Here is a 26,570-nt window from a genome sequence, read left to right as displayed (position 1 = left end):
GATCAGCGGCTTAAGCATCCCAGGGAGGAGTCCTGTCCCCTCCCTCCTCACCAGCCTCCTTGCCTGTTTCTAAAGGAGTAGAAATTACACTGACCGCTTGGTGGCACCAAACGACTAAAGAGGAGAGGTTTGAGTTTTGTCTTTCAGATTGGTTTTTTTTTTCCCCTGGTGCTGGCGGGCAGCAGGAGGCACCCACATGGACCTTGTGAAGAGTGGAGAGGATGGGCTATACATGCATTTTTCAGGCAGCTCCAAACCCTTGGGGAGCAAGACATTATCATGTCATATTGCTCTGTTACATGTCTCCACTGGGCCAGTCCCAGGGACATTGTGACACTCACCCCCACCCACCCCGTCTCTCCACCAGAACACTCAGTGGCCCCTCCAGCCAAGGAGCACAGCAGGAGGGGTGAGCTGGGCCGAAATGACCTGTCCCCTTGTCTGTCTTGTATCACCAGAGCCCATGGAGGGTGGGGACAGTGCCCTTTTCATCTTTATATTCCCAGCACGTGGCAGGGGCGGGTCTTCAATTACTGGTGAAAGTTTGGTGGAGCGATGCTAGGAGAGGAAGCTTGGGGTGGAGTAAGGGGACACCTGGGAAGTGCAAATAATGTTATTGGAGAACAACGCAGAGATGAGACAAGATCTTCCTCTCTTTTTTTTCCCCAGCTTTATTGAGAGATCATTGACAGTATAATGTTGTGGGAGTTTTAAGGTGTACAACGTGTTGATTTAATACTTTATATGCTGTCAGATGATTACCACCATAGCATTAGCTAATATCAGCATCACGTCACCTAATTATTATTTCTTTTTTGTGGTGAGAATATTGAAGATCTACTCTTGTGGCAATTTTCAAGTATATAATACTGTATAAATAACTACAATCACTGTGCTGTACCACCTGTGCTGTAGATCCCCAGAACTTATTCATCTTATAGCTAGAAGCTTGTATCCTTTGACCAGCATCTCCCCATTTCCCCCAGCCCCTGGTAACCACCGTTTAACCTCTGTGTCTATGAGTTCAGCTTTTTTAGATTCCACATATAAGTGAGACCATAGAGTATTTGTCTTTCTCTGTCTGACTTATCTCAGTATAATTCCCTCAAGGTCCATCCATGTTGTTGAAAATGGCCAGGATGTCCTTCTTTCTCATGACTAAATAATATCCCATTGTGTATGTATGTACCACTTCTTCTTTATCCATTCACCCATTGATGGACCCTTAAGTTGTTTCCATATTTTGGCAATTGTGAATAATGCGACAATCAACATGGGGGTGCAGATCTCTCTTCAAGATCCTGTTTTCATTTCCCTCAGATAAATACCCAGAAGCGGGATGGCTGGATCATGTGATAGTTCTATTTTTGATTTTTTGAGGAACCTCCATACTGTTTTCCTAGAGATTGCCCCAACTTACATTCCCACCAACAGTGCAAAAAGGTTCCCTTTTCTCCACATCCTTACCAACACTTATCTCTTACCATTTTTACAAAAGCCATTCTAACAGGTCTGAAGTGATATCTCCTGTTTTTGATTTGCATTTTCTTGATAATTAGTGATGTTGAGCACCTTTTCATGTACCTATTGGCTGTCTGTTGTCATCTTTGGAAAAATGTCTATTTAGATCTCCTCTTTTTTTAATTGGACTGCATTTTTGCTATTGAGTTGTGTGAGTCCTTTACATATTTTGGATATTAACCCCTTACCAGATATAGATTTGCAGTATTTTCTCCCATTCTGTAAGTTGCCTTATCATTTTGTTGATGGTTTCCTTTGCTGTGCAGAAGCTTTTTAAGTTAATGTAGTCCCACTTGTTTATTTTTACTTTTGTTGACATTGCACTTTTTTTGACATTGCATTTTTTACTGTATATAAATTTGTAATTGAATGATTCTTTACATTCTGTAGTGCTTTACAATTTTCAGAAGTTTCACACACATGATTTCAGATAATCCCATAAAACTCCTTTACCCTGTACCCCTATCTTGCCCCTCCCCCTTCCCTCTCCCCACTGGTAACCACTAGTTTGTTCCCTATAGCTGTGTCTGCTTCTTTTTTATTTACTAGTTTTTTGTAATTTTTAGATTCTACATATAAGTGATATCATACAGTATTTGTCTTTCTCTGTCTGACTTATTTCACTTAGCATAATGCTCTTCAAGTTTATCCATGTTGCTGCAAAGGGCAAAATTCCATTTTTTTTTTATGGCTGAGTAGTATACCACTGTGTGTGTGTGTGTATACAGTGTTATCAGTTGATGGACACTTAGGTTGCTTTCATAACCTTGTTGCCATTGCTTTTGGTATCAAATCCAAAAACTCATTGCCAAGAGTGAAGTCAAGGAGCTTACTCCCTATGTTTTCTCTTAGGAGTTTTACAGTTTCAGATGTTACGTTCAAGTCTTTAATCCATTTTGATTTTTGTGTATAGTGTAAGACAGTGGTCCCATTTCATTCTTTTGCATGTGGCAAGTTCTCCCAACACTATTTATTGAAGAGGCTGTCCTTTCCCATTGGTATATTCTAATATGGTCAATTAATCTATTCCTGTGTCATAGATTAATTGACCATATAAGGGACAAAAATTTAAAGGTACTCTTTAACCTCTTTGAAGAGTCTGTAAGCCTTCTAGACTCTGCAGCAACTTCTCTTCCATCATCATGGGCAAAAAGTCCACTTAGCAATGTACATTAATGCTGACAAACCACATGAAATCCTGTGGTTTTAACAAGTTGACGCCCATTTATTGTGTCAGTGGGGTTATGCTTCTTGAGTCTGCTAATCCATAAGAATTTTACTTCACCCTTCCTGCTTTGTTCCATGTCATTGATCAGATGGAGAATATCCCACAATCTGGATTTGCTTTCTTTTGGTATGATTGAACTCAACGCCTATATTCTCTGAATTTCTTGTAAAATGGTAGCTGGATCTAGATATTTAATTAGATTCAGATTCAAGGTGGTCCTTGATTCTTACTGTCACATCGCATCACAAGGCACATGCTTTCTGCTTGTCCCACTTCTGGTGATGCTGAGAGTGAGCAGTGGGTTCAGGGGTCTCTCTCAGTGTGATCCCTCCACCAGCCTCCACCTGATGGTTTTTACACCTGCTGGTGATCATCACTAGATCCATTATTTCATTATTAAATGGTGGTTTTTCTAATTCTGTCCTTTATTATGCATGTGCTAGCCAGAACTCATCTATGCAGAAGACCTTTCTTTCATCAACTCCTTGGTTGCTCTGAAATACAGGTTGTACAGGAAAATCAGGATGATGCTTTGTTCTCCTTTTATCAATCTACCTTCACAGTAATGACCTGGTACCTTAGCAACTTTCAAAACTTGAGTGATGAGTTTTCTTTTTTGCTTTCTTTTTTTCTTGAACATCATTGTGAATGCATGGGGTTTTTATATATTTGATTTGCTCTAAGCCACGACTGTGTTTATTCATTTTTATGCTCATGCTGTCCCATCTTATGCTACTGAAGGTCACTTCAGATTAGCTCCTGGTTCTTTTGACATGACCCCATTTGTCTCTGAGAGACTCTTTGCTTTCTTGAACGATGAGAAATCCCAAGTTAGTTTGCACATTTCCTGCCCTGGGCCTGTAATCAGCCATTTCTTCACAGGTTCCTTTTAGTGTGAAATGGTTTTTAGAGACCACAAGTTGCCTGTCAGGGGGTGATGATTGCTAGTTGGCTGTCATTGCTTCTGGACCTTTCCAGTAGCTATGGCTAGGAAATATGTTTTTTTCTTGACAGAGAGAAAAATAAATCATTAGTTCACTGATATTTCCAGTTTAGATTTAATTAGACAGAATTTTTACTTCCTTGATTCTTTGTTTGAATTCACTTTTTCTCCTATACTAGAAATCTTGGTTCCTAATAAGGCTAACAGAAGTATTTTCTTCCTCATACAACATGCTTAAAATAATTTCATTACCCCCTTTTTCACACAGAGATTACATACTGTAAAGATTGTTCTGCACTGTTTTTTTGTTGCTGTTGTTGTTTAATATTTATTTATTTTCTTTCTTTTCTTTTTCTTTTCTTTTTTTTTTTTTTTTTTTTGGCTGTATCGGGTCTTAGTTGTGGTGTGCAGTGTCTTTGTTGCAGCGTGCCAGCTTCTCTCTAGCTGTGGTGTGTGGGTTTTCTCTCTCTAGTTGTGGCTCACATACTCTGTAGCTATGGCACACAGGCTTAGTTGCCCCACAATACATGGGATCTTGGTTCCCTGACTAGAGATCGAACCCACCTCCCCTGCATTAGAAGGCGGATTCTTTACCACTGGACTACCAGGGAAATCCCTGTACAATTTTTTTTTTAAATCAAAGACTGTCAAGTACAATTTGCTGTCTTTGTGCTTTTTGTTTTTAGAATTTATCCTATTATAGATGTAGAGTCAAAAGTCACTTGGATGTCGAGTTAAAGTCACTTGAAGTCATTCTTTTCTCTGTGTGGTTATGCCAGCAACCTGATGTAAAATTAGACTTGTTTGCTTCTGTTTGTTTTCTAGTTTTAGAGACTGTTTGATTTCCCTTTTTGTTTGATTTCATCTTGTAACTATGCAAAATGTTTACATAGTTTCAAAGACAAAATTGTAAGTATAAGTAAATACCTCAGCATCCTGACTCCCCGTCTTGCTGTCCTTCCTGTTAAAGGAGCCTATTTTTATTCATTTGTTCCTTATCCTTCTATTTTTATTTTTTAAAAATATACGCAAACACATATATGTTAGTATATGTTCGTACCCTCTTCCCCACACAGAACTAACAGACTGTAAACACTGTCTGCACTCTGTTTTTATTTTTCACTTAGTAGAGTCTGGTGCTGTCTGTACACAGGGTTGCTCCTCACCGCTTAGGTCAGCTGCAGAGCCTCTATTGTTTGATGTCCCGTAGTTTATTCAGGTACCTACTGAGGGACATGGGTTGTTTCCAGGCTTTTGCATCTATAAATGTTGCTGTGGTCAGTGGCCTCGGGCATATGGCGTTTTGTGTCTTTGCCACTTTGTCTTTGCAGCAGCCTTTTCACGCTGCCTCAAATTCTAGGTACAGCCAGAGTGGAAGTGTTTGGGCAGTGATTATGGTTTCCAGAGGGTGTGGCCATGGGCTGCCCTCTGTGGGAGGGAGGCCCAGGTGTGCACGTGACCTTTGTGACAAGAGCTGCCATTGGCCCTCCTGGTTCTTTCACTTGGCTTCACTCTCTCCCAGAAACCTGAGGATGTTTGTGAACATCTGTGGGTTCCCCACTTGCAAACTTACTATAGCAGCTGGAAGGAAGTTAGAAAACATTACTAACCAGAATGGGGCAGGGTCACACCTAGGGGTCCCTGATGCCTCACAAAGGACAGGATGACCAGGGCAGGGTGGGGGAGGGGCCATTGGTGCAGAAGGTGGCAGCGTCTGCGGATGGGCTTTCCTTCCTTCATCACTGCGTCTCAGTCACCTCCTTCCACCTATTGTTCAGGCTGCCAGCACCACTAGGAAAGTCTGACGCTAACTCCCACATCCTCTTAGGACGTTTTGTGAACGTCCTGTGGGTTCAGTTCCAAACCGGAGCCTTGAGCTCGGGGCTGGGAAAGGGGCTGGGCCGATGAAGGGCCCTCCATCTTCGCCCCAGGACCTCGACACACAGGCTGGGCTGCACAGATCACATCAGCTAGTGAGAGCGGGGCGTGAATTTGCACAGTTGCAATTCTCATTTCAAACCGAGCTGTGGACGTGTGTGTCTTGGACCATATTGTGAGGATGCCTCCATCCGGCAGGCCCTCAGCCTGCTGTGCAGACACGGCCTCCAGCTCACCGAGGGTTTGCAAGTTCGCCCACAAGGAAAGACCTCCTCCCCCCGGGGCACCCAGGACAATCTACACAGTCCTCCAGCCAGTCCAGGCCCCCTGCCAACCTTCCTCTCTGCAAGCCTGCTGTCCTGGACCTCACACCTCGTCAGACCTTGGTTTTTCCCTTAATGAAAAGAATTCACACAACCTTCAGATCTGTTAGGAAAATTGCTGTCTCTACAAAGCTCCTGATAGTTGACTGCGGTATTTGACAGGATGAACCAAAGTCAGAAGCAGTTAAAAAAATAAATGCAGCTGAAGGCTTGTTGTAGGATGTGCCCTTAGCCCCCATCCTGAGCCCCCCCCCCCAGAAGAGATGGGGATGAGCTGAGTGTCACAGTGCTTCTTTCGTCCTAGGGAGTCAAGGGGTGCGCTGGGCAGCCGGGCCCTCTCCCACGACAGTATTTTCATTCCTGAGTCGGGACAGGACCCTCCTCGGCCGGTGAGGGTCTTTTCCCAAGAAAATGTGTGTGACCGGATTAAAGCTCTGCAGGTAAACTTTTCCTGGGCAGCGACACTGGGTACGTATGTCAGATATGCATCGGGAAAGTCTTAAAATGATTTCTACTGGGTTTACTTGATGTATATTAAAGCCCAATTGCATGCACGTCACAGCTCTCCCAAGACTCGCCCAGTTAGTTACAACAGGACCGTGTCTCATTCTCAGTTATAACCACTCATTTTCAAGACGACAGCAGGAGAGCAGGTGGCAGACACACAGTTCAGGCAAGGGCACTGACAATATCTCCAGAATGAATGAATTGCATCAGGAGGATTTGTTGAGAAAAGTCACTGATGAAAATAACGGCAAATGTTCTTTATTCTGATCTAGTTAAAAATACAATGTAACGTGAAAATGGGCCCGCCACCTCCTCCGGGGGGCCTTCCGGTCAAGCGGGGAGAAGATGCCGGCATGAGCTCCGAGGACGACGGTCTGCCCAGGAGCCCCCCAGAGATGTCCCTGCTGCACGACATCGGTCCTGGCCCAACCATAAAGGCAAGAGCAGGCTGCGCCACCCCTGCTCCGTCCGCACCTGCCACACAGAGGCTGTTGGGGACTCTGGTGGCCTCTGTGTGTCCCCCGTAGATTCCCATGGTGGGCCATGCTTGGTGTGGCCAGGAGGGATTCCAGCCAGGTCACTGGAACCCACTGTCGGTTCTTGGGCTGTGTTTATTTTCATTCTTTCAGCAGAAATTCAGGTCTCATTAGGAGATATGGTTTGGGGAACATTTTTCATGATGGTTATAGATTTGATACAATCAACCCTACACCTCGTTTTTCCTGTCTGAGCAGATGACCAGACTAAACATCCCATCTAAGAGAAGGAAAACAGCTTTGAATCTGTTTTCCATCATGGTGACATTTGGCTGGAGGGAGAAGGGAGTGGTAACATATATGACTTAGTCTAGGCTTCCATATCTGAGTTTGGGACTCTGAGAACTTGTTGGTTTAGGGGTAGAAATGTAAGGTGTTGCTCTGGGTAGACAGGGCACCTTTGACAAACTGGAGAGGTGTCTTTGACCCCAGCAGGGTGGGGAACTGATCCCAGAAGCCCACCTCCTGCTGTGGAATCCAGGAGGAAGAACCGAGCTTTTTCTTGGGTATAAACAACACAGCTCATGGTGCCACCATTTTGAGCCCATACAGTGGGCTCAGTGATAAAATACGTATCATTTATGTTACACGAGTACGTAAATGATGAAACAGGTGATCATTTCTCCCTTGTAGACAGGCCTTGCTGTGGGGTGGATAGAGCTGTAGTTACCCTTGTTACGGTCCGTTATATGCAGAGCCGCACCGCTGCCCTGTGTATCCTTGGAGGGTCCCCGTGCCCTGTTGAGGGAAGTCCTCTGGGAAGTCGTGCAGATTCCGTGCTGCTCCGAAATATATTCAGCAGTCACTTCAACTTGGACGTTCAGAAGCCCCCCTCGCAAAGGCAGGAAAAGGAGTATTTACCTGACTTGTATGCTTTTGTGGGTTCCCAGAGCCCCACAGATGAAGGCAGAGGAAGAGCTGTGGTGTAGCTGAGTGTGAACATGCCCAGGGTGGGGGTTCCTGCACAGAAAGCTAGAGAATGCCTCTCTCCAGAATTCTGCCCTAAGGTGGACCTGTCCCTGTTTGCTCAGTGAGCAGGTCGCAGGACAGTGGGCCACCCACACCTGCTTTCCTACCGCGAGGAGAAAGCAGAGAAGACAAGGAGGAAGGTTTGGCCCATTTCCTAGACTCCAAGCCCACCCTGAACCCCTAAGCACCGTAAAATACTGGAGAGGAAAGGTTGACAGGCTGATGGCCGTGTAAGGTGTCATCACCACAGGATGTGTACATCTTGGCGGCTTCAGCGGCTGCAGCCTGAGGATTGGATGTGACTTTGTGTGTTTCAGGCCGCGTGGTCGGGGGATGTCTCTGGTGAGCCACTGTCGACTGACTCACCCTCACTGCACCGCGCAGTTCTCAGATCCTCCCAGCGTCGTGGTTCTCTGCGTTTAGCTGGGACGGACAGTACAGGAGAGCAGGCAGCTTCTAAAATCGTTAAGGATTAAGGAGTGAGCCCAGCTCCAAACCCGCAAAGCACTGTGACGCACAGATTCCACCATCAGCTCACTGGGAGCCGCTTACACTGAGCAAGGCTGACCTTGTCCTTCTCAACATCCTTCCTTTGGTGGTGATGATATTTTTAAAAAATGTTCTGAGATTTATGAATTATTGGGTAATAGGAACAATCCACTAGCTTCATAGGAAACCAAAATTTGAGCCTTTGAGACTTAAAAAAACAATCTTTATCATCGTGGTGTTTGAAGGCACAATGATCGTATCTTGTGCCCTGAAAGTTTTGGGGGCACAGGGGTCCGACTGAGAGGGGAAACAATGCACCCTTTAAAATGCATTTGTGTAACACATGGGATTTGATATAATGGCACCTTAAAGCCCAAAAGGATGGGATTATGGGCTGTTGAATTTTTTCCTATTGTGACACCTTACGCAGGCCCACATGCTTGACAGAGAAACTCAGTGAAGTTTATTATGAAAAAAGGTCTTCAGTAACAAGTATTTGACGACACCGCCAAGGTGACATTTCCTGATGGGATGAGTTTTTCAGGAAATACGTGGAATTATTTTTAAAATCTCATTACCACGTGAGGTAACAACTGATGAAATTTGTTTAGTGATATTTAAGGTAAAATTACATCTAAGAGGTCCTAGTCTAGGTTTCCTGCCATTAAGTAGAAAACTCAGGGTCCAGGGTGGCAAACTGGCAGGTCTGATTTGCTCTGGGTGACGAGGGACGAGAACAGGGGAGGCGGTACAGCTCTGGCGGCAAAAGGAGGCGACACACCCACCGCTGCAGGCGAGGCCGCGGGCTGGATCCCTCACCTCTGGGTCTGTGTCCTAGGGGGCCTGGGACAGGATTGAATGGGGTCAGGCAGCTCAGTGCCTGCCCTCCTCCCCTCGGACCAGCCCGCTGCTCCCTCCGCGTGTCTGGGGCCCACTCCCCGTGGGCTGCCCTCTGCCCCTCCTCGGTGGTGGGGCCCCAGGGTCACCCCGCAAAAGCCTCTGAGTCCCAGGCTACTTCGTCAGGGTTCTTTGAGCCATATTCCCCCCAACTGTGGGCAACTTGTTAGACTCTTCACTCATCCACTTCCAGAACCATCCAGAAGCGCAGACTCCAGGAAAACTGGGAGGCTGGGAGCAGTGCAGATGTGAGCTCCAGATGCCACCAGCCGGCAGATAAAAACGCAGGTCAACTTTTCCCCCTCCTGCCGACCCCACCCCACCTCACACCGTTGCTTCACTGATGAGAGACGATGGAACTTGGTTCTCCTCGATTGAGGAGGTGTTGGTGTCTCCAGGCCCCAAGGACTCTCAGAACGACAGAAGCGGGAGTCCAGTTCCCTCTCAGGAAGACCAGCCGGGATGGCCAGCAGGGGGTTGTACGGGGACAGAGGCCCTTGTTCAGTGTCAGGGACATTCAGCTTGTCCCCAGGCCCCCAGCCTCGGGACCAGAGTAGATTTTCCGCTCAGGCTGTGCAAATGCAGGGGGAGCCAAGTGGAGAGGAGACAGGGAATGTCTGTCCTTCGGGTTTATAGAGAGATGACCCAAGGCCCACGCTGTCTCAGAAGGAGAATTCATCCTCATTCATGGAGTCACCGCATTTGCAAAGCAGCTCATCTTGTCTGATCTCTTGAGTCCCAGGCAGTAAGAAGAACAAAACCCAGATCTCACCAAGTGAGGATCCACTGTCCCTCCAGACAAGAGTGAAAAGGAAGGATTCTATATAATTTTGAAATGGACCCATCCTGCTGTGCCCTTAAAGAGGACTACCTGGGGAAGGTGTCACTTGTCTAATCATAGGTAACCTCCTGAGTCATCAGCTACGACAGTGGGAACCAAAGCCACAGGCACAGAGGAAGCCATGGCCAGGTGTCCTGTGGTTTATTTTTTTAAATAATTTTTCTTGTTTTACTCCCGTAAGAACCCAAATCGCTAAAACCACAGAACTAAAAGAGATTATGTTTACTTAGAACCTTTATCCCCTTATTTTAGTAATTGTCTTCTCCCTGTCAAAAGGAATAAACTTGGTACTTGCATTAGAAAATACGAGGGACTTTATGTTAACAGGGAAAATATGTTCCTCTGGGGGCAGTTCCCTTGCAGGAGGTGGTACCGGCGTCAGGGTCCAATGAACTGTACGCTTCAAAGTGGTTAAGATGGTAAATAGAAGAAACTGGAAAATAAAACACATTGGGAAAAAATGTGAACTTGACACTAATATTGAGTACCATGCTGGATCAGATAGTTATGTTTGTTTGCAGGTGGCAGGGTTGTCCCTAAGGCCCAGCCCATCCCAGGCTCTCCCTCTGCACCTTGCTCCTCCCCTGGGTGTGCAATGGGTGCCCCTCTGCTACTTTACACTGATAAGCATCTTTGCAGGAGGACCTGCTCAGACCTCCCTGGGTGAAGGAGCTCTCCAAGTTCAGTGGGCAGGTGTCTCAGGGTGTTGCTGTCACTTTTCCACGTGACTCCCCCAAACCGCTTCCTCCCAGGTGACACTTTTGCCCTTTGTTGTCTTTCAGTTACTTCCTGCTGAGGTGTGAACTAGTAAAATATTTGAGACTAAACAGAGGGTAACTTACAGCCAGATTTTCCCAAGAGAATGCGTGAAGATGCAGGACCCTAGAGCGAGCACTGATGGGATGCTGAGAGTGGGGCTTGGCACGTGCTATGCTCCAGCCTGTGAAATCATACCCCTGGGCCACTCCATGGCTTCCAGAGACAGGGCCAAGCCTGACTCTGCCCTTGGAGGAATTGGGTTGGTTGGTTTCATGGGAGAAAGTAGCTCTTGTTTGAAGCACCCATGCAGCTGCTGTGGGCGGGCAAAGGCAGAGTTATCCAGCTACGGAGCACCTAGGACTCAGGTTCTTGGAAATGAGTGATGGGCCTGCCGAGTTTGGCCCAACATATCAAACTCCCAGCCCAGAGATGAACACGGTGAAACGGGAGGGTTGATGTGCTGGCTGTACCGTTTGCTATCAAGAAACTGATGCTCGGCCTGTCTGCTCCTTGCCCCCTGAAGGTCTGTGTGGTTTCCTCAACCCGGCCGCAGTCTCCCGACCAGCTGTTCTCCAGGCAAGCGAGCGAGACCGCCGTCTCCCCCAGGACCTCGGACAGCAGCATGGCACCCGTGGCCAATTTCGATTATCCCCCAGAATTCTCCTCCTGCCTGGACAACTCTGCGGCCAAGCACAAGCTCCTGGTCAAGCCCCGCAACCAGCGGTCCAGCAAAATGCGGCGTCTGTCCTCGGTAACCGTGTAGAGGCAGGGTGGGCAGGCCCCAAGCCCCCACCCACTCCAGCCCCTCCCTGCAGGGTCCCCATCCTCTAAGACTCCTCCTTGGGCTGTGGGATCATGACCAGGCCACAGGAGCTGGGGGTGCTCCTCGTTTCAACATAAATCAGATATGTCCCTCCCCCACCTCCCCATATAAACACTCATTCATTCATTCATTCATTCTTTCTGCAGCACTTACCAAGAACCTGCTGTGAGCCCTCCCACTGCCTTCAGTGTCATGTCCACACACGGGATGTGCACAACCAGGCCCTGCCTACCTCCTCCCGTTCTCACTCAACACACTTTGGCATCCTTTCCGCTTCTGGCCCTCACCAAGCTGTCTCCCACCCAGGCCTTGGGACCTGCTGTGTCCTCTGCTTGGGACACCTCCTACTCAGCCCTTGGGGATGGGCTCCCAGGTCCTCCCCACAGAGGCTCCCCCTGAGCATCCTGTGGAAAGCGGCCCACCTGCCCATCACCGTGGGTGCTTCCTGTGTGTCAGTGGCCACACACGGACATGACCTTTGTAAATGGAGGTGCTCCCTTGTTTCCTGCCAGTCTTTCATGAGAAGACTGTACTTCTAGCGCCGGAGCAGCACTAGTCACAGAGCTGACATTTCGTGGACGTTAGTTGAATGAGTGAATGACCGAGGGAAAAGCTGAACAATTAGAATGGACACTGCCTGGGGCGAGGACCTATTTAGCAGCAGAGGGGTGGTGCCTTTGTAAGGACAGATCCCTCTTTGGTGTGCTGCCTGGGGCAGTCATCAGCTCGTCACTCTGGGAACTGAGAACTCGCTCGTGCAGTGTTTTGGTTTCACAGGACCAGGAGACAGAGGTCCATGTAGGGTTGTCACCTTCTCCACTGCCTGCAAGACCTCATCCCCAGAGGAGCTGAGAAGCAGGGTGTGGGGCCAGCGTGGCCACAGAGAATGACGGGGCTAAGAAGAGATGCTCACAGACCAACAGCCCCTCCATCCTTCCCTCGAGATAAGATCGTGGGGTGTTGATGAGGTACTCAGAACAAGCTCAGCACTTCAGCTGGAGGCAGTGGGCTGGGGCTTCTCAGGATGTCAGGGACTCCCTGGAGAGAGTGCTTTTCCTCTGGTGCAGGGAAAATGCTTTTTTAACCACATGTCAGCAGAGTTGACTTTTGAAGGGACTAATGCCTCAGAAAGAAGCAAGCTGTGTTACCTTCAGGCCACTGTGCCCTTGTGCAACCTGGGGACCTGGGTACTTGGGCAGATGCTTGTGCGTCCAGTGCCTTCATGGTAAAAGGCTCAGGAATGTGGGGACTTGCAAAGCCCAGTAACTCTGACCTGCCTGTCCTCGTGCTGAGTGTAGCCACAGGACAGGGGTAAAGGCAGCTCCTTGGGGCCCTCAAGTCTGGGCTTTCTTCCCATGGGGATGCCTTCTGCCCTGGAAGGGTGTGTGTGACTAGCCACCACCTGGCCAGGACTTGGCAGCAGGAAGTCCAGCTCATACTCCAGGTGGAAATGCAGCATCCCCTCCTGCTGCCCGCTGGGCAGAGCTGTACCTCTTTCTTTACTTTTGAACTTAGCTTAGCTCCCAAACCCCATTTTTTAGAATAAGAGGAAATCTGCTTTAGGCAATCTGGGTAAATATAGTCATTCCTCGATTTAAACTCTATCCTTTGCACATCTTCTCCTTCTTGTTGGTAAGGAGCAGGCATGGATACATTACATTTTTGGAGGTATCTGTGTTTTCCTGAATGCACAGAGGTGTCTTGCTGGTGGCCACCAGTATCACTGTTGGGCCCTAAGTTGGGGGCCTCTGTCCTTTAATGTCTGCAGCCCCTTTTGCGCTTTGGTCGTGAGGTCCCTTCTCCCAGCCACAAAGACCTTCCTCTGGGGACCAAGGGCCTTCAGATGTTCCCGTTCCACTCCGAGGGTGGGAAAGAACCGCCACGCTGCCCCCCTCTGCTGCCCTGCTGACTTGGGGACCTCTGGAGGTGTGCTGTCCCTTTGGGCTTCACTGGACAGTGAGGTCCAAGTTTCCCCTGCTTCTTTGATCCCCTGTAACATTTGGGGTTTCTCTCTCCATCACCCCTTTCTCACCCCCCATCCTGCAGGCTCAGGCATCTTCAGCCTCCACTTCAGTCTCTTCTTGCTGCCGCCCCAGCTCTTTCGTCCACTTGGGCAGAAGAGCTGTCCATGCCCGGCCAGGCGTCCTCTGCCGTCGGTGGGGTAAACTCTACTCCGCAGCATCCAGGCTCTCAATCTTTCAGAGTGCTGGGGAACAAAGGGGCTTTTCTTACCTTAAAAAGCCCATCTTGCACAGGAAGACAAACAAACAAAAAACCGCTTGGCTGTCAAGACTGTGATATTTATTACAAATTTGAAAAACACGTTTAAGACTGCATTCGGCTGGATCTGTCTGCCCCACCAAAACAGGGGTCGGGGAAGAGGAACACACGAAAGACAAACATGGTTGTTGGTTGTCTCAGAATGTTTGTTACCCTGCCACTCAGAACCCTGCCCTGGGCACGGCTCTGGTGCAGTAGAAGTGGAATGCCTGTATATGTTGACACTGACACCTCACCACACCAGCTGGTCCCCATCCCAACCCAGGCAGTGCCAGGAGAGGGAATATTATTAAGTCTGTTCTGTCGGGGGCAGCATGATTAGATGACTAGCCCGAGGTCGCATGGCTGGCAGAGCTGCCAGCACGTCCAGGTGTCAGACTGATGCCCCCTCTCTACACTGGACTGCTCGTCGGCAGTGTCCTCTGCCCAGGGATAATGTGTGTGCTGCCCAAAGACACTTACTCTTTGGCAAGAGGTGGTAGATAAGCAGGTAGCCATGATAGAGTCTCCATCTGGGTACAGACTGAGCAATGGGTCCCCTGCTCCCGATTCCTGGGAGGGTTCCAGGGTGTGAAGCTGCTTTGAGGGCCCAAAGGGGGAGGCGGGGTGGGGGTGGTGGAGGTGGAGTGGGCATCCACATCCTTCCCGCTGTCCCAGCCAGAGAACCCGGGCTCAGGAAGGAGCCGCTTTGTTCCCTGCAAAGTGTCTGCTCAGCATCTGGGGCCATCCTCTGGAATGCACACTGCACATCAGCCTTACTGCTGCCTAGTCCGCCATCGTAACCCGGAGCTGCCAGTGGCTCAAGCTGGATGTACCCAAGCAAAGCCTGCTCCTCAGCTTTATGTGGACTTAATGTGGGTTCCAGTAGTTTTAAAACATGACCCACATCCTAAAGGGGTTTCCACAGCAAGGATTTCCTATAGTAACAGAAGGCCAGGAACACCTAGGAAGCTGCAGCTTTTGAAAATTCTTTTGGGGATTTCACATCTTCCCCTTTTTAAATCCAGAGGAATAGGGTTGTGGGTCTTGGCAAAGTTAGCTTAGGTGTCGTCACAAACATCCCCGTTATCTTGTGTTAGCAAGCAGATGCCAGCTGGAAAATGTTAAAATAACAACAACAAAAACCTACTGCAAACACTCCCCTAGGTGTTTCCCAAAAAGAAGGAAGGAGGGCACTGCCTTTGTGCAACACCCTGGGTGACTCTGTAAAGTCTAAAGACAGGTCTAAAGTCAGGAACTTTTTAAAAACACCAGCCTCAGTGCCCTTAGCCTTTCAGTCATTTTCACGTTTGCTTTTGTTTTTTATTTTTTAATTTATTTTATTTTTTATTTTTATTTTTGGCTGCGTTGGGTCTTTATTGCTGCATGCGGGATTTTCTCTAGTTGCTCGCAGTGAGTGGGAGCTACTTCTTCATTGTGGTGCGCGGGCTTCTCAGTGTGGTGGCTTCTCTTGTTGTGGAGCATGGGCGCTAGGTATGCCGGCTTCAGTAGTTGCAGTGTGCAGGCTCAGTAGTTGTGGTGCACAGGCTTAGTTGCTCCGCTGCATGTGGGAATTCTCCTGGACCAGGGATCAAACCATGTCCCCTGCATTGGCAGGCAGATTCTTAACCACTGCATCACCAGGGAAGTCTCACATTTGCTTTTGAATGACTCATAATTACCTTGATCTCCTTTCCTTCCTAAGAGAGCAGGAAGTGACTCTGTGGATGGTAGGCAGGAAGTGTGGCCTAGATCTATATTCCAGAGACCTTTCAGAAGAAAAATAGCATGAGGCCTTGTCTTATTGTCAAGCCAGGCAAGGCTTCCTATAGGAGTGGAATCAGAGACAGCTCTGCAGGTGCTGGTGGAGCCCTGGAGGTGTGGGGCGGGGAGGCAGCCGGCCAGTCACCTGGGCCCAGAGTCTGGCACATAAGGTGGTAGGGGCTTCGCTTGACCTGAGTAGGGAATGGGAGGAACAATTGAAAACCACAGAATATAAGGCTTCAAATTTAGCTGAAAAGTTTGGATTTTATCCTACCAGCTATGGTTTGCTATTGACCATGTTGGACATGATATGAATCATCTTTTAGGCAAACCAGCCTGCCTTTGCTATGAGGATGCATCCCTGGAGAGAGAGGGAATTGACATGGGACGCTGGCTGTGAGGCAGCACTGAGGGTCAGAGAGGGCAGCAGCTCTGTCCCTGGGCCACCTATTAGCTCAGCCTTGGCCAAGGCAGGGACCTCTCTGAGCTCCCAGTTCTCCAAGCGTAAGGAGGAAATAATAATCCTCTCCTCACTGAGGCTAATTAGGGAGTAAGTGAAATAACCACGTCGAGCACAGAGCATGGCAGAGCCTGCTGATGCTGGTCCCCTTCCCTTTGCTTCACTCTGCAAAGCCGTGTCCACTGGTTTTATGGCTGGGCCTTGAGGGCCTCAGGCAGCATTTATTTTAGGGGCATAGAGGCCCCACTTCTGCTGAAAGCTGAACTTCGGAGGCAAGATTCCAAACAGACTAGTAAGGGAGGATTAAGAAAAGACACCTGTGTGTGAATGTCCACCGAAGTGCCAGCTTTAGAGACATTCTGCTTCCTTTAAACCCAATTAAACCTTGAACAAAATGGGGAGTTTGTAGGCTTCTTAATATTCATCCTAACGATGCTGTCTTCTGTCCCCTTTATTTCTCTTAGAGAGCACAGTCCGAATCCCTGAGCGATCTGACGTGTACCCCAGAGGAGGAGGAATACGATGAGAAGCCGCTACCCACGGTCAGCACGGAGGAGAAGCCCGGTTTGGGGCAGCAGGAGGCGGGACAGGACAGAGGCTCCGAGCCCGAGGGGCCGGCCACCATGCTGCCAGCTGCGGGGCCTCGTGCGCGGCGGGCGCGCCTGCAGCACAGCTCAGCGCTCACTGCCAGCACTGAGGAGGAGAGCCCCCCAGGGGAGAACCCTTCCAGCCGCCCGGCCACCCCGGAGGTCGCGGAGCCCGTGTCGGGCCCGGCTCCCCGCGCGGAGTCCCCGTCTCGGCCAGAAGGCTCCCAGCACCCTAATCCCGACAGCGAAAACCAGAGGGAGGAGCTGTCCCCGGAGAGCGCGTGTCCCCCCAGCGGGGACACAGCGGATGAGGTGGTTTGTGCTGCGGGAGACGTCGAGGGTCGCTTATCTCCCTGCATCCCCGAGAAGGACACGACCCCTTCCGAGCCCAGCCCCTCCACCACGCTGGAGACGCCCTCTGGCCCCGACGGGCCAGACCACACCGGCCCGAAGGAGGTGCGAGTGACCCTGGCGGCGCCGGCTCCCGAGGGCGCAGGGCCAGAAGCCTCGGCCCCCGCCCCCAGCCCGCCGGCCCCCAAGAGCTGCTTGAAGAACAAGGCCTCGGCCGTGGTCGTGAACGCGAGCCTCGGCGCGGCCCCCTCACCGCCCGCCTCGGAGTCGCCTGCAGAGGAGCCCGCACCCCGGCCCGCGGACCAGGAGGCCGCCCCCTCGGAGCCCCCCGGGGCCGAGCGGGCCGGGTTCCCCCCGGGGGGCCTGGAGGCGGCGGCGGCGGCGCCGGAGCGCAAGACGGAGCGAGGAGCCCGCGAGGCGCGGGCCGCCAAGTTCTCGGTGTCGTCGGGCCGGGAGTGGCCGCGCGCGGGGGGCCGCCTGCTGGAGCCCCGCGGCCCCGCCGTCCGGCTGCCGCTTCTCAGGAGCGGCCCGGCCTGGAAGAGCGAGGCCGCCCTCGAGGACCTCCCGGCGCCCGCCGAGCCCCAGGTCCCGAAGCCCGGCCCTCGGAAGCCGCCCACCTCGGCCGAGCGCGACTCTCCGGACGCGGCCACCGCGGACCCCGGCCCCGCTGTCCGGGAGCGGCCGGCGGGCGGGGACGGAAGCCCCTTCCCCGTCAAGCTCCGCTCCACGTCTCTGTCCTTCAAACACAGAGAAGGGCCCTGCCCGGAGGGGAGGGGAATCAAGAGATACAGCGCGGAGGTCAGGCTGGAGAAAGGAGGGCTGACCTTGCTCTCCAGGGACGATAAGGGCCCCCCAGGGACAGGCCCTGCGCCCCGAGGCGCCAGGTCCCCCAACGAGCCGGGGAAGGCGAAGGCCCGGTCCGCCGAGCAGCTCAGCTCTAAGCCGCCCCTGCCCAGGAAGCCGCTGCTGCAGACCCTCACCCTCCCCCAGCTGCCTGCGCCCCCCGACGCCAGCCTAGGGGACCCCGAGAAGGTGGGGCCGCCCGCCGACCCCAGGAAGGAGAGCCAGGCGGCCGAGAGGAAGTCGCCCCACAGGGCAGCTGGTAAGGGGCCCGCGCGGAGCGGCCTGGGGAGGGTGTTTGCGAAGGGGCAGGGCCACGGGGAGAGCAGGCCGATTGGAATATCCTGCTGGATGTCTGCAAGGTATTGATGTATAAAGCTTCTTGCCGGGGAACGGGAGGAAAAAGTCAAAATTCCTGTTGGTACCACCACCATGTTTGATCAAGAGTTAGGAATAGAGCATGAGAAGGGAAATGAATATCAGGGTTTTGTGTGAGTTGGAAGAAGTCAGGAAAACGTAGGAACTCATTGTGCAGGGTATTTGAGAGGAGCTGGGCCCCTCAGTGGCTCATGCAAATGCTTCTTCCTCCAGAAAAAGGGATATCTTTCCCAGAATACGTGTGCTCTCCCGGGGCCTAAGCTAGTTCTTGGTTATAAATGGAGCATCTGGCTCCAATGTCAGTAAGCATCATTCTGATCTTTCCCCACAAAGGAAGAATTTCCTCCCGTTTAATAATCAGGCTTACAGGGCCCAGCCTCACACGGGAAGCAGCATGTCATCTATCGGAGTCGTGAGTCTGTAAAATGTGAGTTCCTCAGTGGGTGGGCCTGAGCTGTCCCAAAAGGGAGACGGTATTAAGATTGGGGCAGAATGTAAGAATCTTCTAAAGCAACTGTCTTTGAAAATGAGCAGAGACAAAATAGATGACTTTTCTATATCGTTGACACTTGTCACTATTTATAGTGTTTCAGATGAAATTAGTGGGAAACGGGTATTTTCACTGGAGCTAAAGAATCTCTCATTGTTGGTTTCTTTTATTAACGGAAATCAGTGTACCAAAAATGGAACAAGACAGGGAACTCGTGTGTGTGTGTGTGTGTGTGTGTGTGTGTGTGTGTGTGTGTGAGAGAGAGAGAGAGAGAGAGAGAGAGAGAGAGAGATGGGAGCCCTAAGGAGAAATTTTCCATGGCAGATTTTATAAAACAATACAACTTTCAGGATATTTTCAGTGGCTGCTCTGAGTTCAGGACTCTGTTTAATCACTGCATTGTGGAACAGAGAGGAAATAGAACGCAGTTCTCTGAGGGGCCCCACGCCCTAAAAGAAAGATGAAGGGCACACACAAAGACAGGTTGAAAGATGTCCTAGTCTTTTGTGTCTTCTTCCTAAGAAGATAGTAAAAGTGCAGTGTATAAAGGGCTCTGAATTCCTAAGGCAACACCCAAAGATGCAGGTGGTTCCAGGGAGAAGTTTCGGGAAAACGCCCCCAGAAGAGCTGGCATGTGTAGCCTTCCTGACCCAGGCCCCTTGCCTCCTCCGTGATTTACTGTTGCTGCTACATTAGGATAATCAGTGAGGGAGCTTTGGGGGAGGTTCAAGCTGTAGCTGATGATCCACTCTGCAAATTTCCAGGTTATTGAAGCTATTATAGAGTGATTCAAGAAGCCATTGAAATAGCCAGGGAGGAGGGGGGTGCCGGTAAAACCCTGACATCAGCACCATCTACCTTCATGGCCTAGAACTGAAGATGTTTCTCATGGGCTTGCTGAATGAATGTAACTTAAACACAGGATACTCAGGTTCCTGGTCACAGCTCGAAAAGAAGCTTCAGGGGGCAATGCTTGACACATTGATAATTTATAACTTCCTCAGCCTAAACTGTGAGAGTCAGGCTTTGTTCATTGTCAGATGGCTGGAATGGTCTGTTGTTAGAGAGCTTCTGTATTTTCTTTTGGTTTGTAAAATACAATATAATATTTGATAACAGGTTTGCTTAAATAGTAGAAGAGACTTGTCCATCTATCTTTATTAGCATTCCCTAAGCCGCAGAAGTAACTGACTCAGATGAATTCTGGAGTGGAAGAATCTAGTGATTTTCATCGTGGGGCAGAGAGAGGAGGGGAGAATTCCTACATCCTGTTGGGAACCGACCCTCTCAGGGTGGGGTGGTATTTGAGGGATGAGAGCCAGCAGAGGCTGGAGCTGCTGTCTGGTCCCACCGGGGACCTTGGAGCCTGGAGGCTGCCTCCCGCAGAATCTCAGAGCCCCAGGCTCCCAGAGCCCATCTGTGAAGCAGCCTCCACCCCTTCTCCAGACAGCGAGTCTGCTTGTGGTTCAGTTCATTATTATTACTTCTGCTCTCATCCTCGCTCCTGAATTATAGCAGCTGAAGGCAATTAAATTCATATAAAACATACAGATAATAAAACGTAATAACAGTATTACCCAGTTTTCCAGAAAGGCCTGATTATTGTTGTTTATTATCTCGTGGTGGCAAGCACTTTACCCAGAGCTCCCAGATGGGCTGCCATCTCCCCTGCCCCCCTTCCAGGGGTGCTCACCATAAAGTTGGGTTATTCAGGTGTCCCAGATGGGCCCCATTCCACCGCAGGGACTCAGCTGCTCTGTCCCCAGCACTCCTGCTCCTTTCCCCACCTCTCCCGCACACCCTGTCTTCCTTCTTTGAAGATGGAGAAACCCCAGGGGTGTCGGATGCGGGGAGGGTGTTATGGTTGTTGCAATAAACAGAGGAGCCCAGCTTGCCGACTGGGATGAGCCTCACAGGGCACCTTGGGGTGGTCACTGCAAGCCCATTACTTTGTGTTCGTCAGTGGAAAGGGGACCAGTTGATCTGCTCACTTGCCATAGGAGGTGACTAGCCCGAGGTTATCAGCCCTCTTCGTGTGTGCTGGACAGTTCCCATCCTCCTGTTGGACCAGTCCATCCCAGAGTCTACATTGCCAGTCTAGAAGCAGCTTCCTGTGCACAGGATTAGAATTAGAACAGGAAAGATGCTGAAATACAGAAAGTATATAGAAAAAAGTCATCACTTGTAAGTCCACTCTCTGGTTGTTATCCCTGTTGGCCTTCCTTCTAGTCTTCTTTCTCTCTCTCTCTCTGTGTGTGTGTGTGTGTGTGTGTGTGTGTGTGTGTGTGTGTGTTTCTTTATATGTAGTGGTGGGCGCTTTTTGGATATCTTGGAGTATAGCTAGACAAAGTACATTCTCACCAGGGGTCTCATTTGATAACCAGCCTCCGCCTCCAGTTTGAGCTCCTTCCCTCCAGAACCTGCGGGTGACAGTGGCACATCAGGTCCCGGAGCCAGTCCTCACTCATTCATGCATTCCTTCTTTCAACAAACATTCATGTACTCCTGCCACACACACTGCACTGTGCTGGCCCAAAAAGGCAGCCAGGAAGAGCACGCGGCCCAGGAGCTCAGGGGCCTGGGGAGGCGGGTGGTGGCAAGTGTAGGTAGATGCCTGTCTTGTCTTTGGATGTCAGGGACATTTTCTGGAGGAAATGAGCTCAAAGAGACTGTCGCCTTCTCTGATGGCAAAGTTATTTCAGTGTATTCAAGTTCATTTGAGTAGAATACAAGGATTTTGGTGGGGTTTTTGTTTGTTTTTGTTGTCCTGCTAAAAATATATCCATGTCTTTTATTCTTAAAGAAAAGCAACTTTGTTCACACCTACCTTTCTTTTTAGCCTTATCCTTGCCCTCATGGTCCCTTCCTGGCAGGTGTGGTCCACACTCTGGGCCTTTGTTTCCCCGACTTCCCTGTGCCCCTCAAACTGTGTGCACCTGCTCATCCCTGCCTGCCTCCCAGTGATAACGCTCCTCGGCTGGGACACCACCCCAGCAGAGCCAGTAGTGCAGCCACGCCCCCTCAGTAGGTGGGGTGCTGGTGTCCTGCAGGTTCCCTTCTCTCACCACTCTGCCCCTGAGGTGGTCCTGGTCATAAGAGCGCACAACACTGCAAAGGCTGAATCCCAGCTTTCTAGCTAGAAAACCTCAGGGGGTGAAAGATCACAGTAAGGAGATACCTGCGAAGCGGTCCTTCACATGTGTGTATGAAATCCTGGGCTCGTCCCTGAGTTGCACCCGAGGATAAGCACAGAAAAACCTTTGAGAATGTTAATAGGACCGAGTCTCGACATAATACTGAAAATGTCTAAGATAGAAACCAAAATTATTCAACATTTACAAAAGACCCAGAAAACCAGGAAAATTCTCAAAGAAAGAGACAGTCAACAAGCATCAACCCTGAGATGATCCAAAGGTTGGAATCATTGGAAAAAGATGTTAAAGTAACTGTTGCACCATGGTTCCAAGATGTAAGAGTAAGCGCTCTTGAAACAAATGCAAAGATTCTCTGCAAACAAATAGAAGCTATTAAAAAAAAGCCAAACAAATTTTCGAACAGGAAAATATAATAACAGAAATTAAAAATTCATTGGAAGAGTTCATTAGTAGAATGGAGATGATAGAAGAAAGGGTCAGTGAGCTTAAAGATAGATGAATAGAAAATATCCTGAGCACAAAGAGAAAAAAGATTTTTAAAAAAGCCTCGGGGGCTGGTGCAACAATATTAAAACGTCTAACATTCATGTGATAGGAGTCCCAGAGGAACAGAGAAATAGATTTGAATAGAAAAAAATATCTGAAGAAATAATGATGGAAAACTTTCTACATTTCAGATAAACGTAAATTTACACATCTCTAGAGCTCAGGTGAATTAGTTTTGCATCCGTGTAAAAAAAAAGTGGCCATACTGTTTGGTTTTACTTCGCCTTTTCAACAAATGGTTCTGGATCATGTCAACATCTGTATGCAAAAATATGAACTTTGACCGAAGTCTCACACCACATACAAAAATTAACTCTGAGGGGGTCACTGACTTAAAAGTGAAATGAAACTATGAAACTTGTAGGAATTTAGGCAAAAAATCTTTGGAACATAGGAGTAGGCAAAGAGTTTTTAGACTTGACATCAAAGCATAATCTATGAAAGGAAAAATTGATGAATTGGACTTAAGAATTTAAAACTTTTGCTTTGCCAAAGACCCATTAAGAGAATGAAAAGACAAGCTATGGGTTCTGAGAAAATATCTGCAAACCATATATCTAGTGAAGACTAGTATCTAAAATATATAAAGGATTCTCAAAACTCAACAGTACCACACCAAACAATACACTAGAAAATGGGCAAAAGACATAAACAGATATTTCACCAGAGAGAATATGCAGATGGCAAATAAGCACATGAAAAGATATTCAATATCATTAACCATTAGAGAAATACCAATTAAAACCATAATGGGATACCATCACACTCATGTTAGAATGGCTAAAATTAAAAATGCCAATAATACCATGTGCCCAGGGGGATGCAGAGCCACTGGGATTCTCACTCATTGCTAGTAGAAATGCACAGTGGTACAGTCACTTTGGGGTTTTTTGTTTTTTTGTTGTTGTTTATTATTCTTTATTTATTTGGCTGCACTGGGTCTTAGTTGCTGCATTCGGGATCTGTCAGTTGTGACATGTGAACTCTTAGTTGTGGCATATGGGATCTAGTTCCCTGACCAGGGATCGAACCCAGGCCCCCTGCATTGGGAGCACAGACTCTTAGCCACCGGATCACCAGGGAAGTCCCTGGTACAGTCACTTTGAAATACAATTTGGCAGCTTCTTAAAAAATTAAAAATGCATTTACCTTACAACCCAGTGATCCCACTTCTAAGTATTTATCCTAGATACAGGAAAACTTAGGTTCACACAAAAGCCTGTGCATAGATGTTTAAGCAGCATCATTCATAATCACTGAAAGCTAGACACAACCCAAATATCCTTCAACTGGCCAGTGGATGCACAAACACCCACACAGTGGAATATTAGCAATAAAAAGGAATGAAATATTGATACACACAATAATGGATGGATCTTAAATGCATATGCTAAGTGAAAGGAGCCAGTCTCAAAAGGTTATCAACTGTATTGCTCCATTTATATGACTTCTAGACGAGGCAAAAAAACCCCAAAAAACTGCAAATAAAACAGAGAGAACAGATCAGCGCTTGTCAGGGTTTGGGAGTAGAGGTGAGGTCTGACTACCAAGGGGTAGCACAAGGGAATTTTGGGGGGTGTTGACATTGTTCTGGGGCCCATTTGTGATGATTGTTATAAGAATCTAAGCATGTGTTCAAACTCACAGAACTGTACGACAAAAAAGATGAATTTCACCATATCTAAATTTTAAAATAATTTTTTAAATGGCACAAGAAAGAGACAGTAGCCTCCTCTCCACCTACCTCTGAACCTCTCTCATTCCCCCCACCACACACACAGAAGGAACCACCACTAACAGATTCATCTCAGCTCTTTGCAGTCATACCTACATCAATATTGACATATAAGCACAGCAAGCCTTCTTTTAAAATCACAAAAATGCTATCCATGTTGGCTTGCAATTAGATATTTTTACTGCACAGTAAAGATCTTTTCTGATCAGAAAGATCCACTTGTCCTCATTCTTTTTAAGGGCTGCAGAGTACATGTACCATATTTTATATAGCCCTTCTCCTATGAAGGGCATTGCAGCTGTTTTGAGGTTTTTTTCTTTTGCTAACAGTGCTGCAGTAACCATCCTTGTCTGTTTTAACTCTGTGTATTCACACAATTGCTGCTCTAGGATAATTTCTTAAAAGTGGGTTTTCTGGCTCACAGAGCTTGTGAAGTTTTAATTTGTGTGTGTGTGTGAAGTTTTAATTTAATAGACAACTTTGAATGACCCTCCATAAAGGTTGTACCAGTTTGCACTTCTAAGAGCAGAGTACAGACTGCTTCTCCACACCCTCATCAGTACTAGGTGTTATCTGTCTATTTTTAATTTCTTTTTGTCAGTCTGGTGGATGAAGAAAGTCAGTCATGTTTTACACCTTGGTCAGAAAGTCCTGGTCATCCTAATGTGACTCATCTTTATCCTTCCCCACCTGCCCCCAGGTCAGCCCTCAGCACCTTTAACCTGACACCTGCAGCACCACCTTCCCCCAACTCTCTCCTCACCCTCTCTTCCCAAGTCATGGGTCTAACCGTGGAGCTTTCCTCTTTAAAACCTCTCAATGGGGACTTCCCTGGTGGTCCAGTGGTAAAAAATCTGTCCTGCAATGCAGGGGACATGGGTTCAATCCCTGGTCAGGGAACTAAGCTCCCACATGCCACGGAGCAACTAAGCCCCCGAGCTGCAACTACTGAGCCTGCATGCCTCAACTAGAGAGCCCAAGTGCTGTAAACTACAGAGCCCATGCACTCTGAAGCCCATGCACCACAACTAAAGAGCCCATTTGCCCTGGAGCCCACGCACCACAACTAGAGAAGAGAAAAACCCACATGCCGCAACTGGTAAGAAGGCCACATACCACAGTGAAGAGCCCTCATGCTGCAATGAAAGATCCTGCAAGCCACAACTAAGACCCAAAGCGGCCAAAAATAAAAATACATAAATAAATATTTTTTAAAATTAAAAAATAAAAATAATCTGTTATAAAAATAAATATTTTAATAATTAAAAAATACAAAAAAATAGTCTGTTATAAAAAATAAATGAATAAATAAAACCTCTCTATGCTTTCCCATTAAATTTAGAATAAAATTCAAACTCCTGCATAAAGCATTTAAGGCTTCTTAGATTCTGGCCAAAATCAACATTTCTGCCTTTCCAGATTCATCTGCCACTCCTCCCATCCCTCTGACTTCTCCAGCCCCACCACTGACACTAGCTCCCTGAGGACATCAGGGGCTTTTATTTTCTGTAGAGTGTCTGTGCCCGGGGGAGGGGTGGGCCCCCTGGCCTACAGTGTGTGGCCCTCAACCGTGTTTGTGTGACCAGGTGCAGGGCCAAGGCTGGGAAGCAGGCCAGGCAGGCACTGGGTGGGGAGATTGAAGAGCATGGGTTTGGAGACTTGACTCCGAGGTCAGCCACTCAGGGGCTGTGGGATTCTGCGCAAATGAGTTTCTTAATCTCTGTGTCTTAACTTCCTCCTTTGTAAAATAGGTTAGTAGTAACTCACAAGAGCATTTTAATTGCACACTGTGATTCAGTTTTGTATGGTACAATCACACTTCCCTAAGGATGTACTGAAACCTTCTTAGGCTGCGCGGAACAGTGTGCGGGGATGGGGTTCTCCTGTCCCTGTTTTGGTGAAGGCACTGATGTGTAGATATAAGACCCCAGAGAGAACGTGTGCAGAATATCGTGAGAGTCACAGACCACCACCCCACCACCCTGAGCATAAACAGGGGTCCTGAGAGGGGAGAGGAAGAGAGCGTGTGCAGGGGCCACAGCTGCAGTTCGAGTCCCCAGCTCAACAGGGTGGGACCAGAGGCGCTTCCCTCATTCCGAGGGGCCTCCTGTGGGACAGATGTGCCCTGCAGCTGGGAGACGAGCTGGACTCAGGCCACCGGGGGCTGCAAGCCTGCCAGTGTTCCCAGAGCCCTGCCTCACGGAGGGGGCGCAGGGACTCGGGACAGGAGCCAGCGGGGGGGAGCTGAGTTGGCCAGGGAGGCTGAGCGGCGGGTGGGAGCCCCTCGGAGT

The 26,570-nt window shown here is 48.8% G+C and overlaps 1 protein-coding gene across 6 annotated transcripts in view; it reads left to right on the top strand.

Annotated features, from left to right (window-relative positions):
- Nucleotides 1-26,570, top strand: part of CRACDL (CRACD like) — a 144,016-nt gene that overhangs the window by 104,921 nt on the left and 12,525 nt on the right. For 5 of the 6 annotated variants that reach the window (XM_057743322.1, XM_057743320.1, XM_057743319.1 and 2 more), the window contains exons 4-7: nucleotides 6,198-6,333; nucleotides 6,673-6,837; nucleotides 11,415-11,642; nucleotides 16,662-18,237. In XM_057743322.1, coding sequence (XP_057599305.1) covers nucleotides 6,198-6,333; nucleotides 6,673-6,837; nucleotides 11,415-11,642; nucleotides 16,662-18,237 — 2,105 coding nt within the window. The remainder of the gene's footprint in view (nucleotides 1-6,197; nucleotides 6,334-6,672; nucleotides 6,838-11,414; nucleotides 11,643-16,661; nucleotides 18,238-26,570) is intronic. The other variant, XM_057743324.1, reaches the window with a different exon arrangement.

The sequence above is a fragment of the Hippopotamus amphibius genome, chromosome 7 (assembly GCF_030028045.1).
Source record: "Hippopotamus amphibius kiboko isolate mHipAmp2 chromosome 7, mHipAmp2.hap2, whole genome shotgun sequence".
Taxonomy (NCBI): Eukaryota; Metazoa; Chordata; class Mammalia; order Artiodactyla; family Hippopotamidae; genus Hippopotamus; species Hippopotamus amphibius.
The sequence above is the reverse complement of the archived record's forward strand: the minus strand, read 5'-3'. Positions and strand labels throughout refer to the sequence as shown.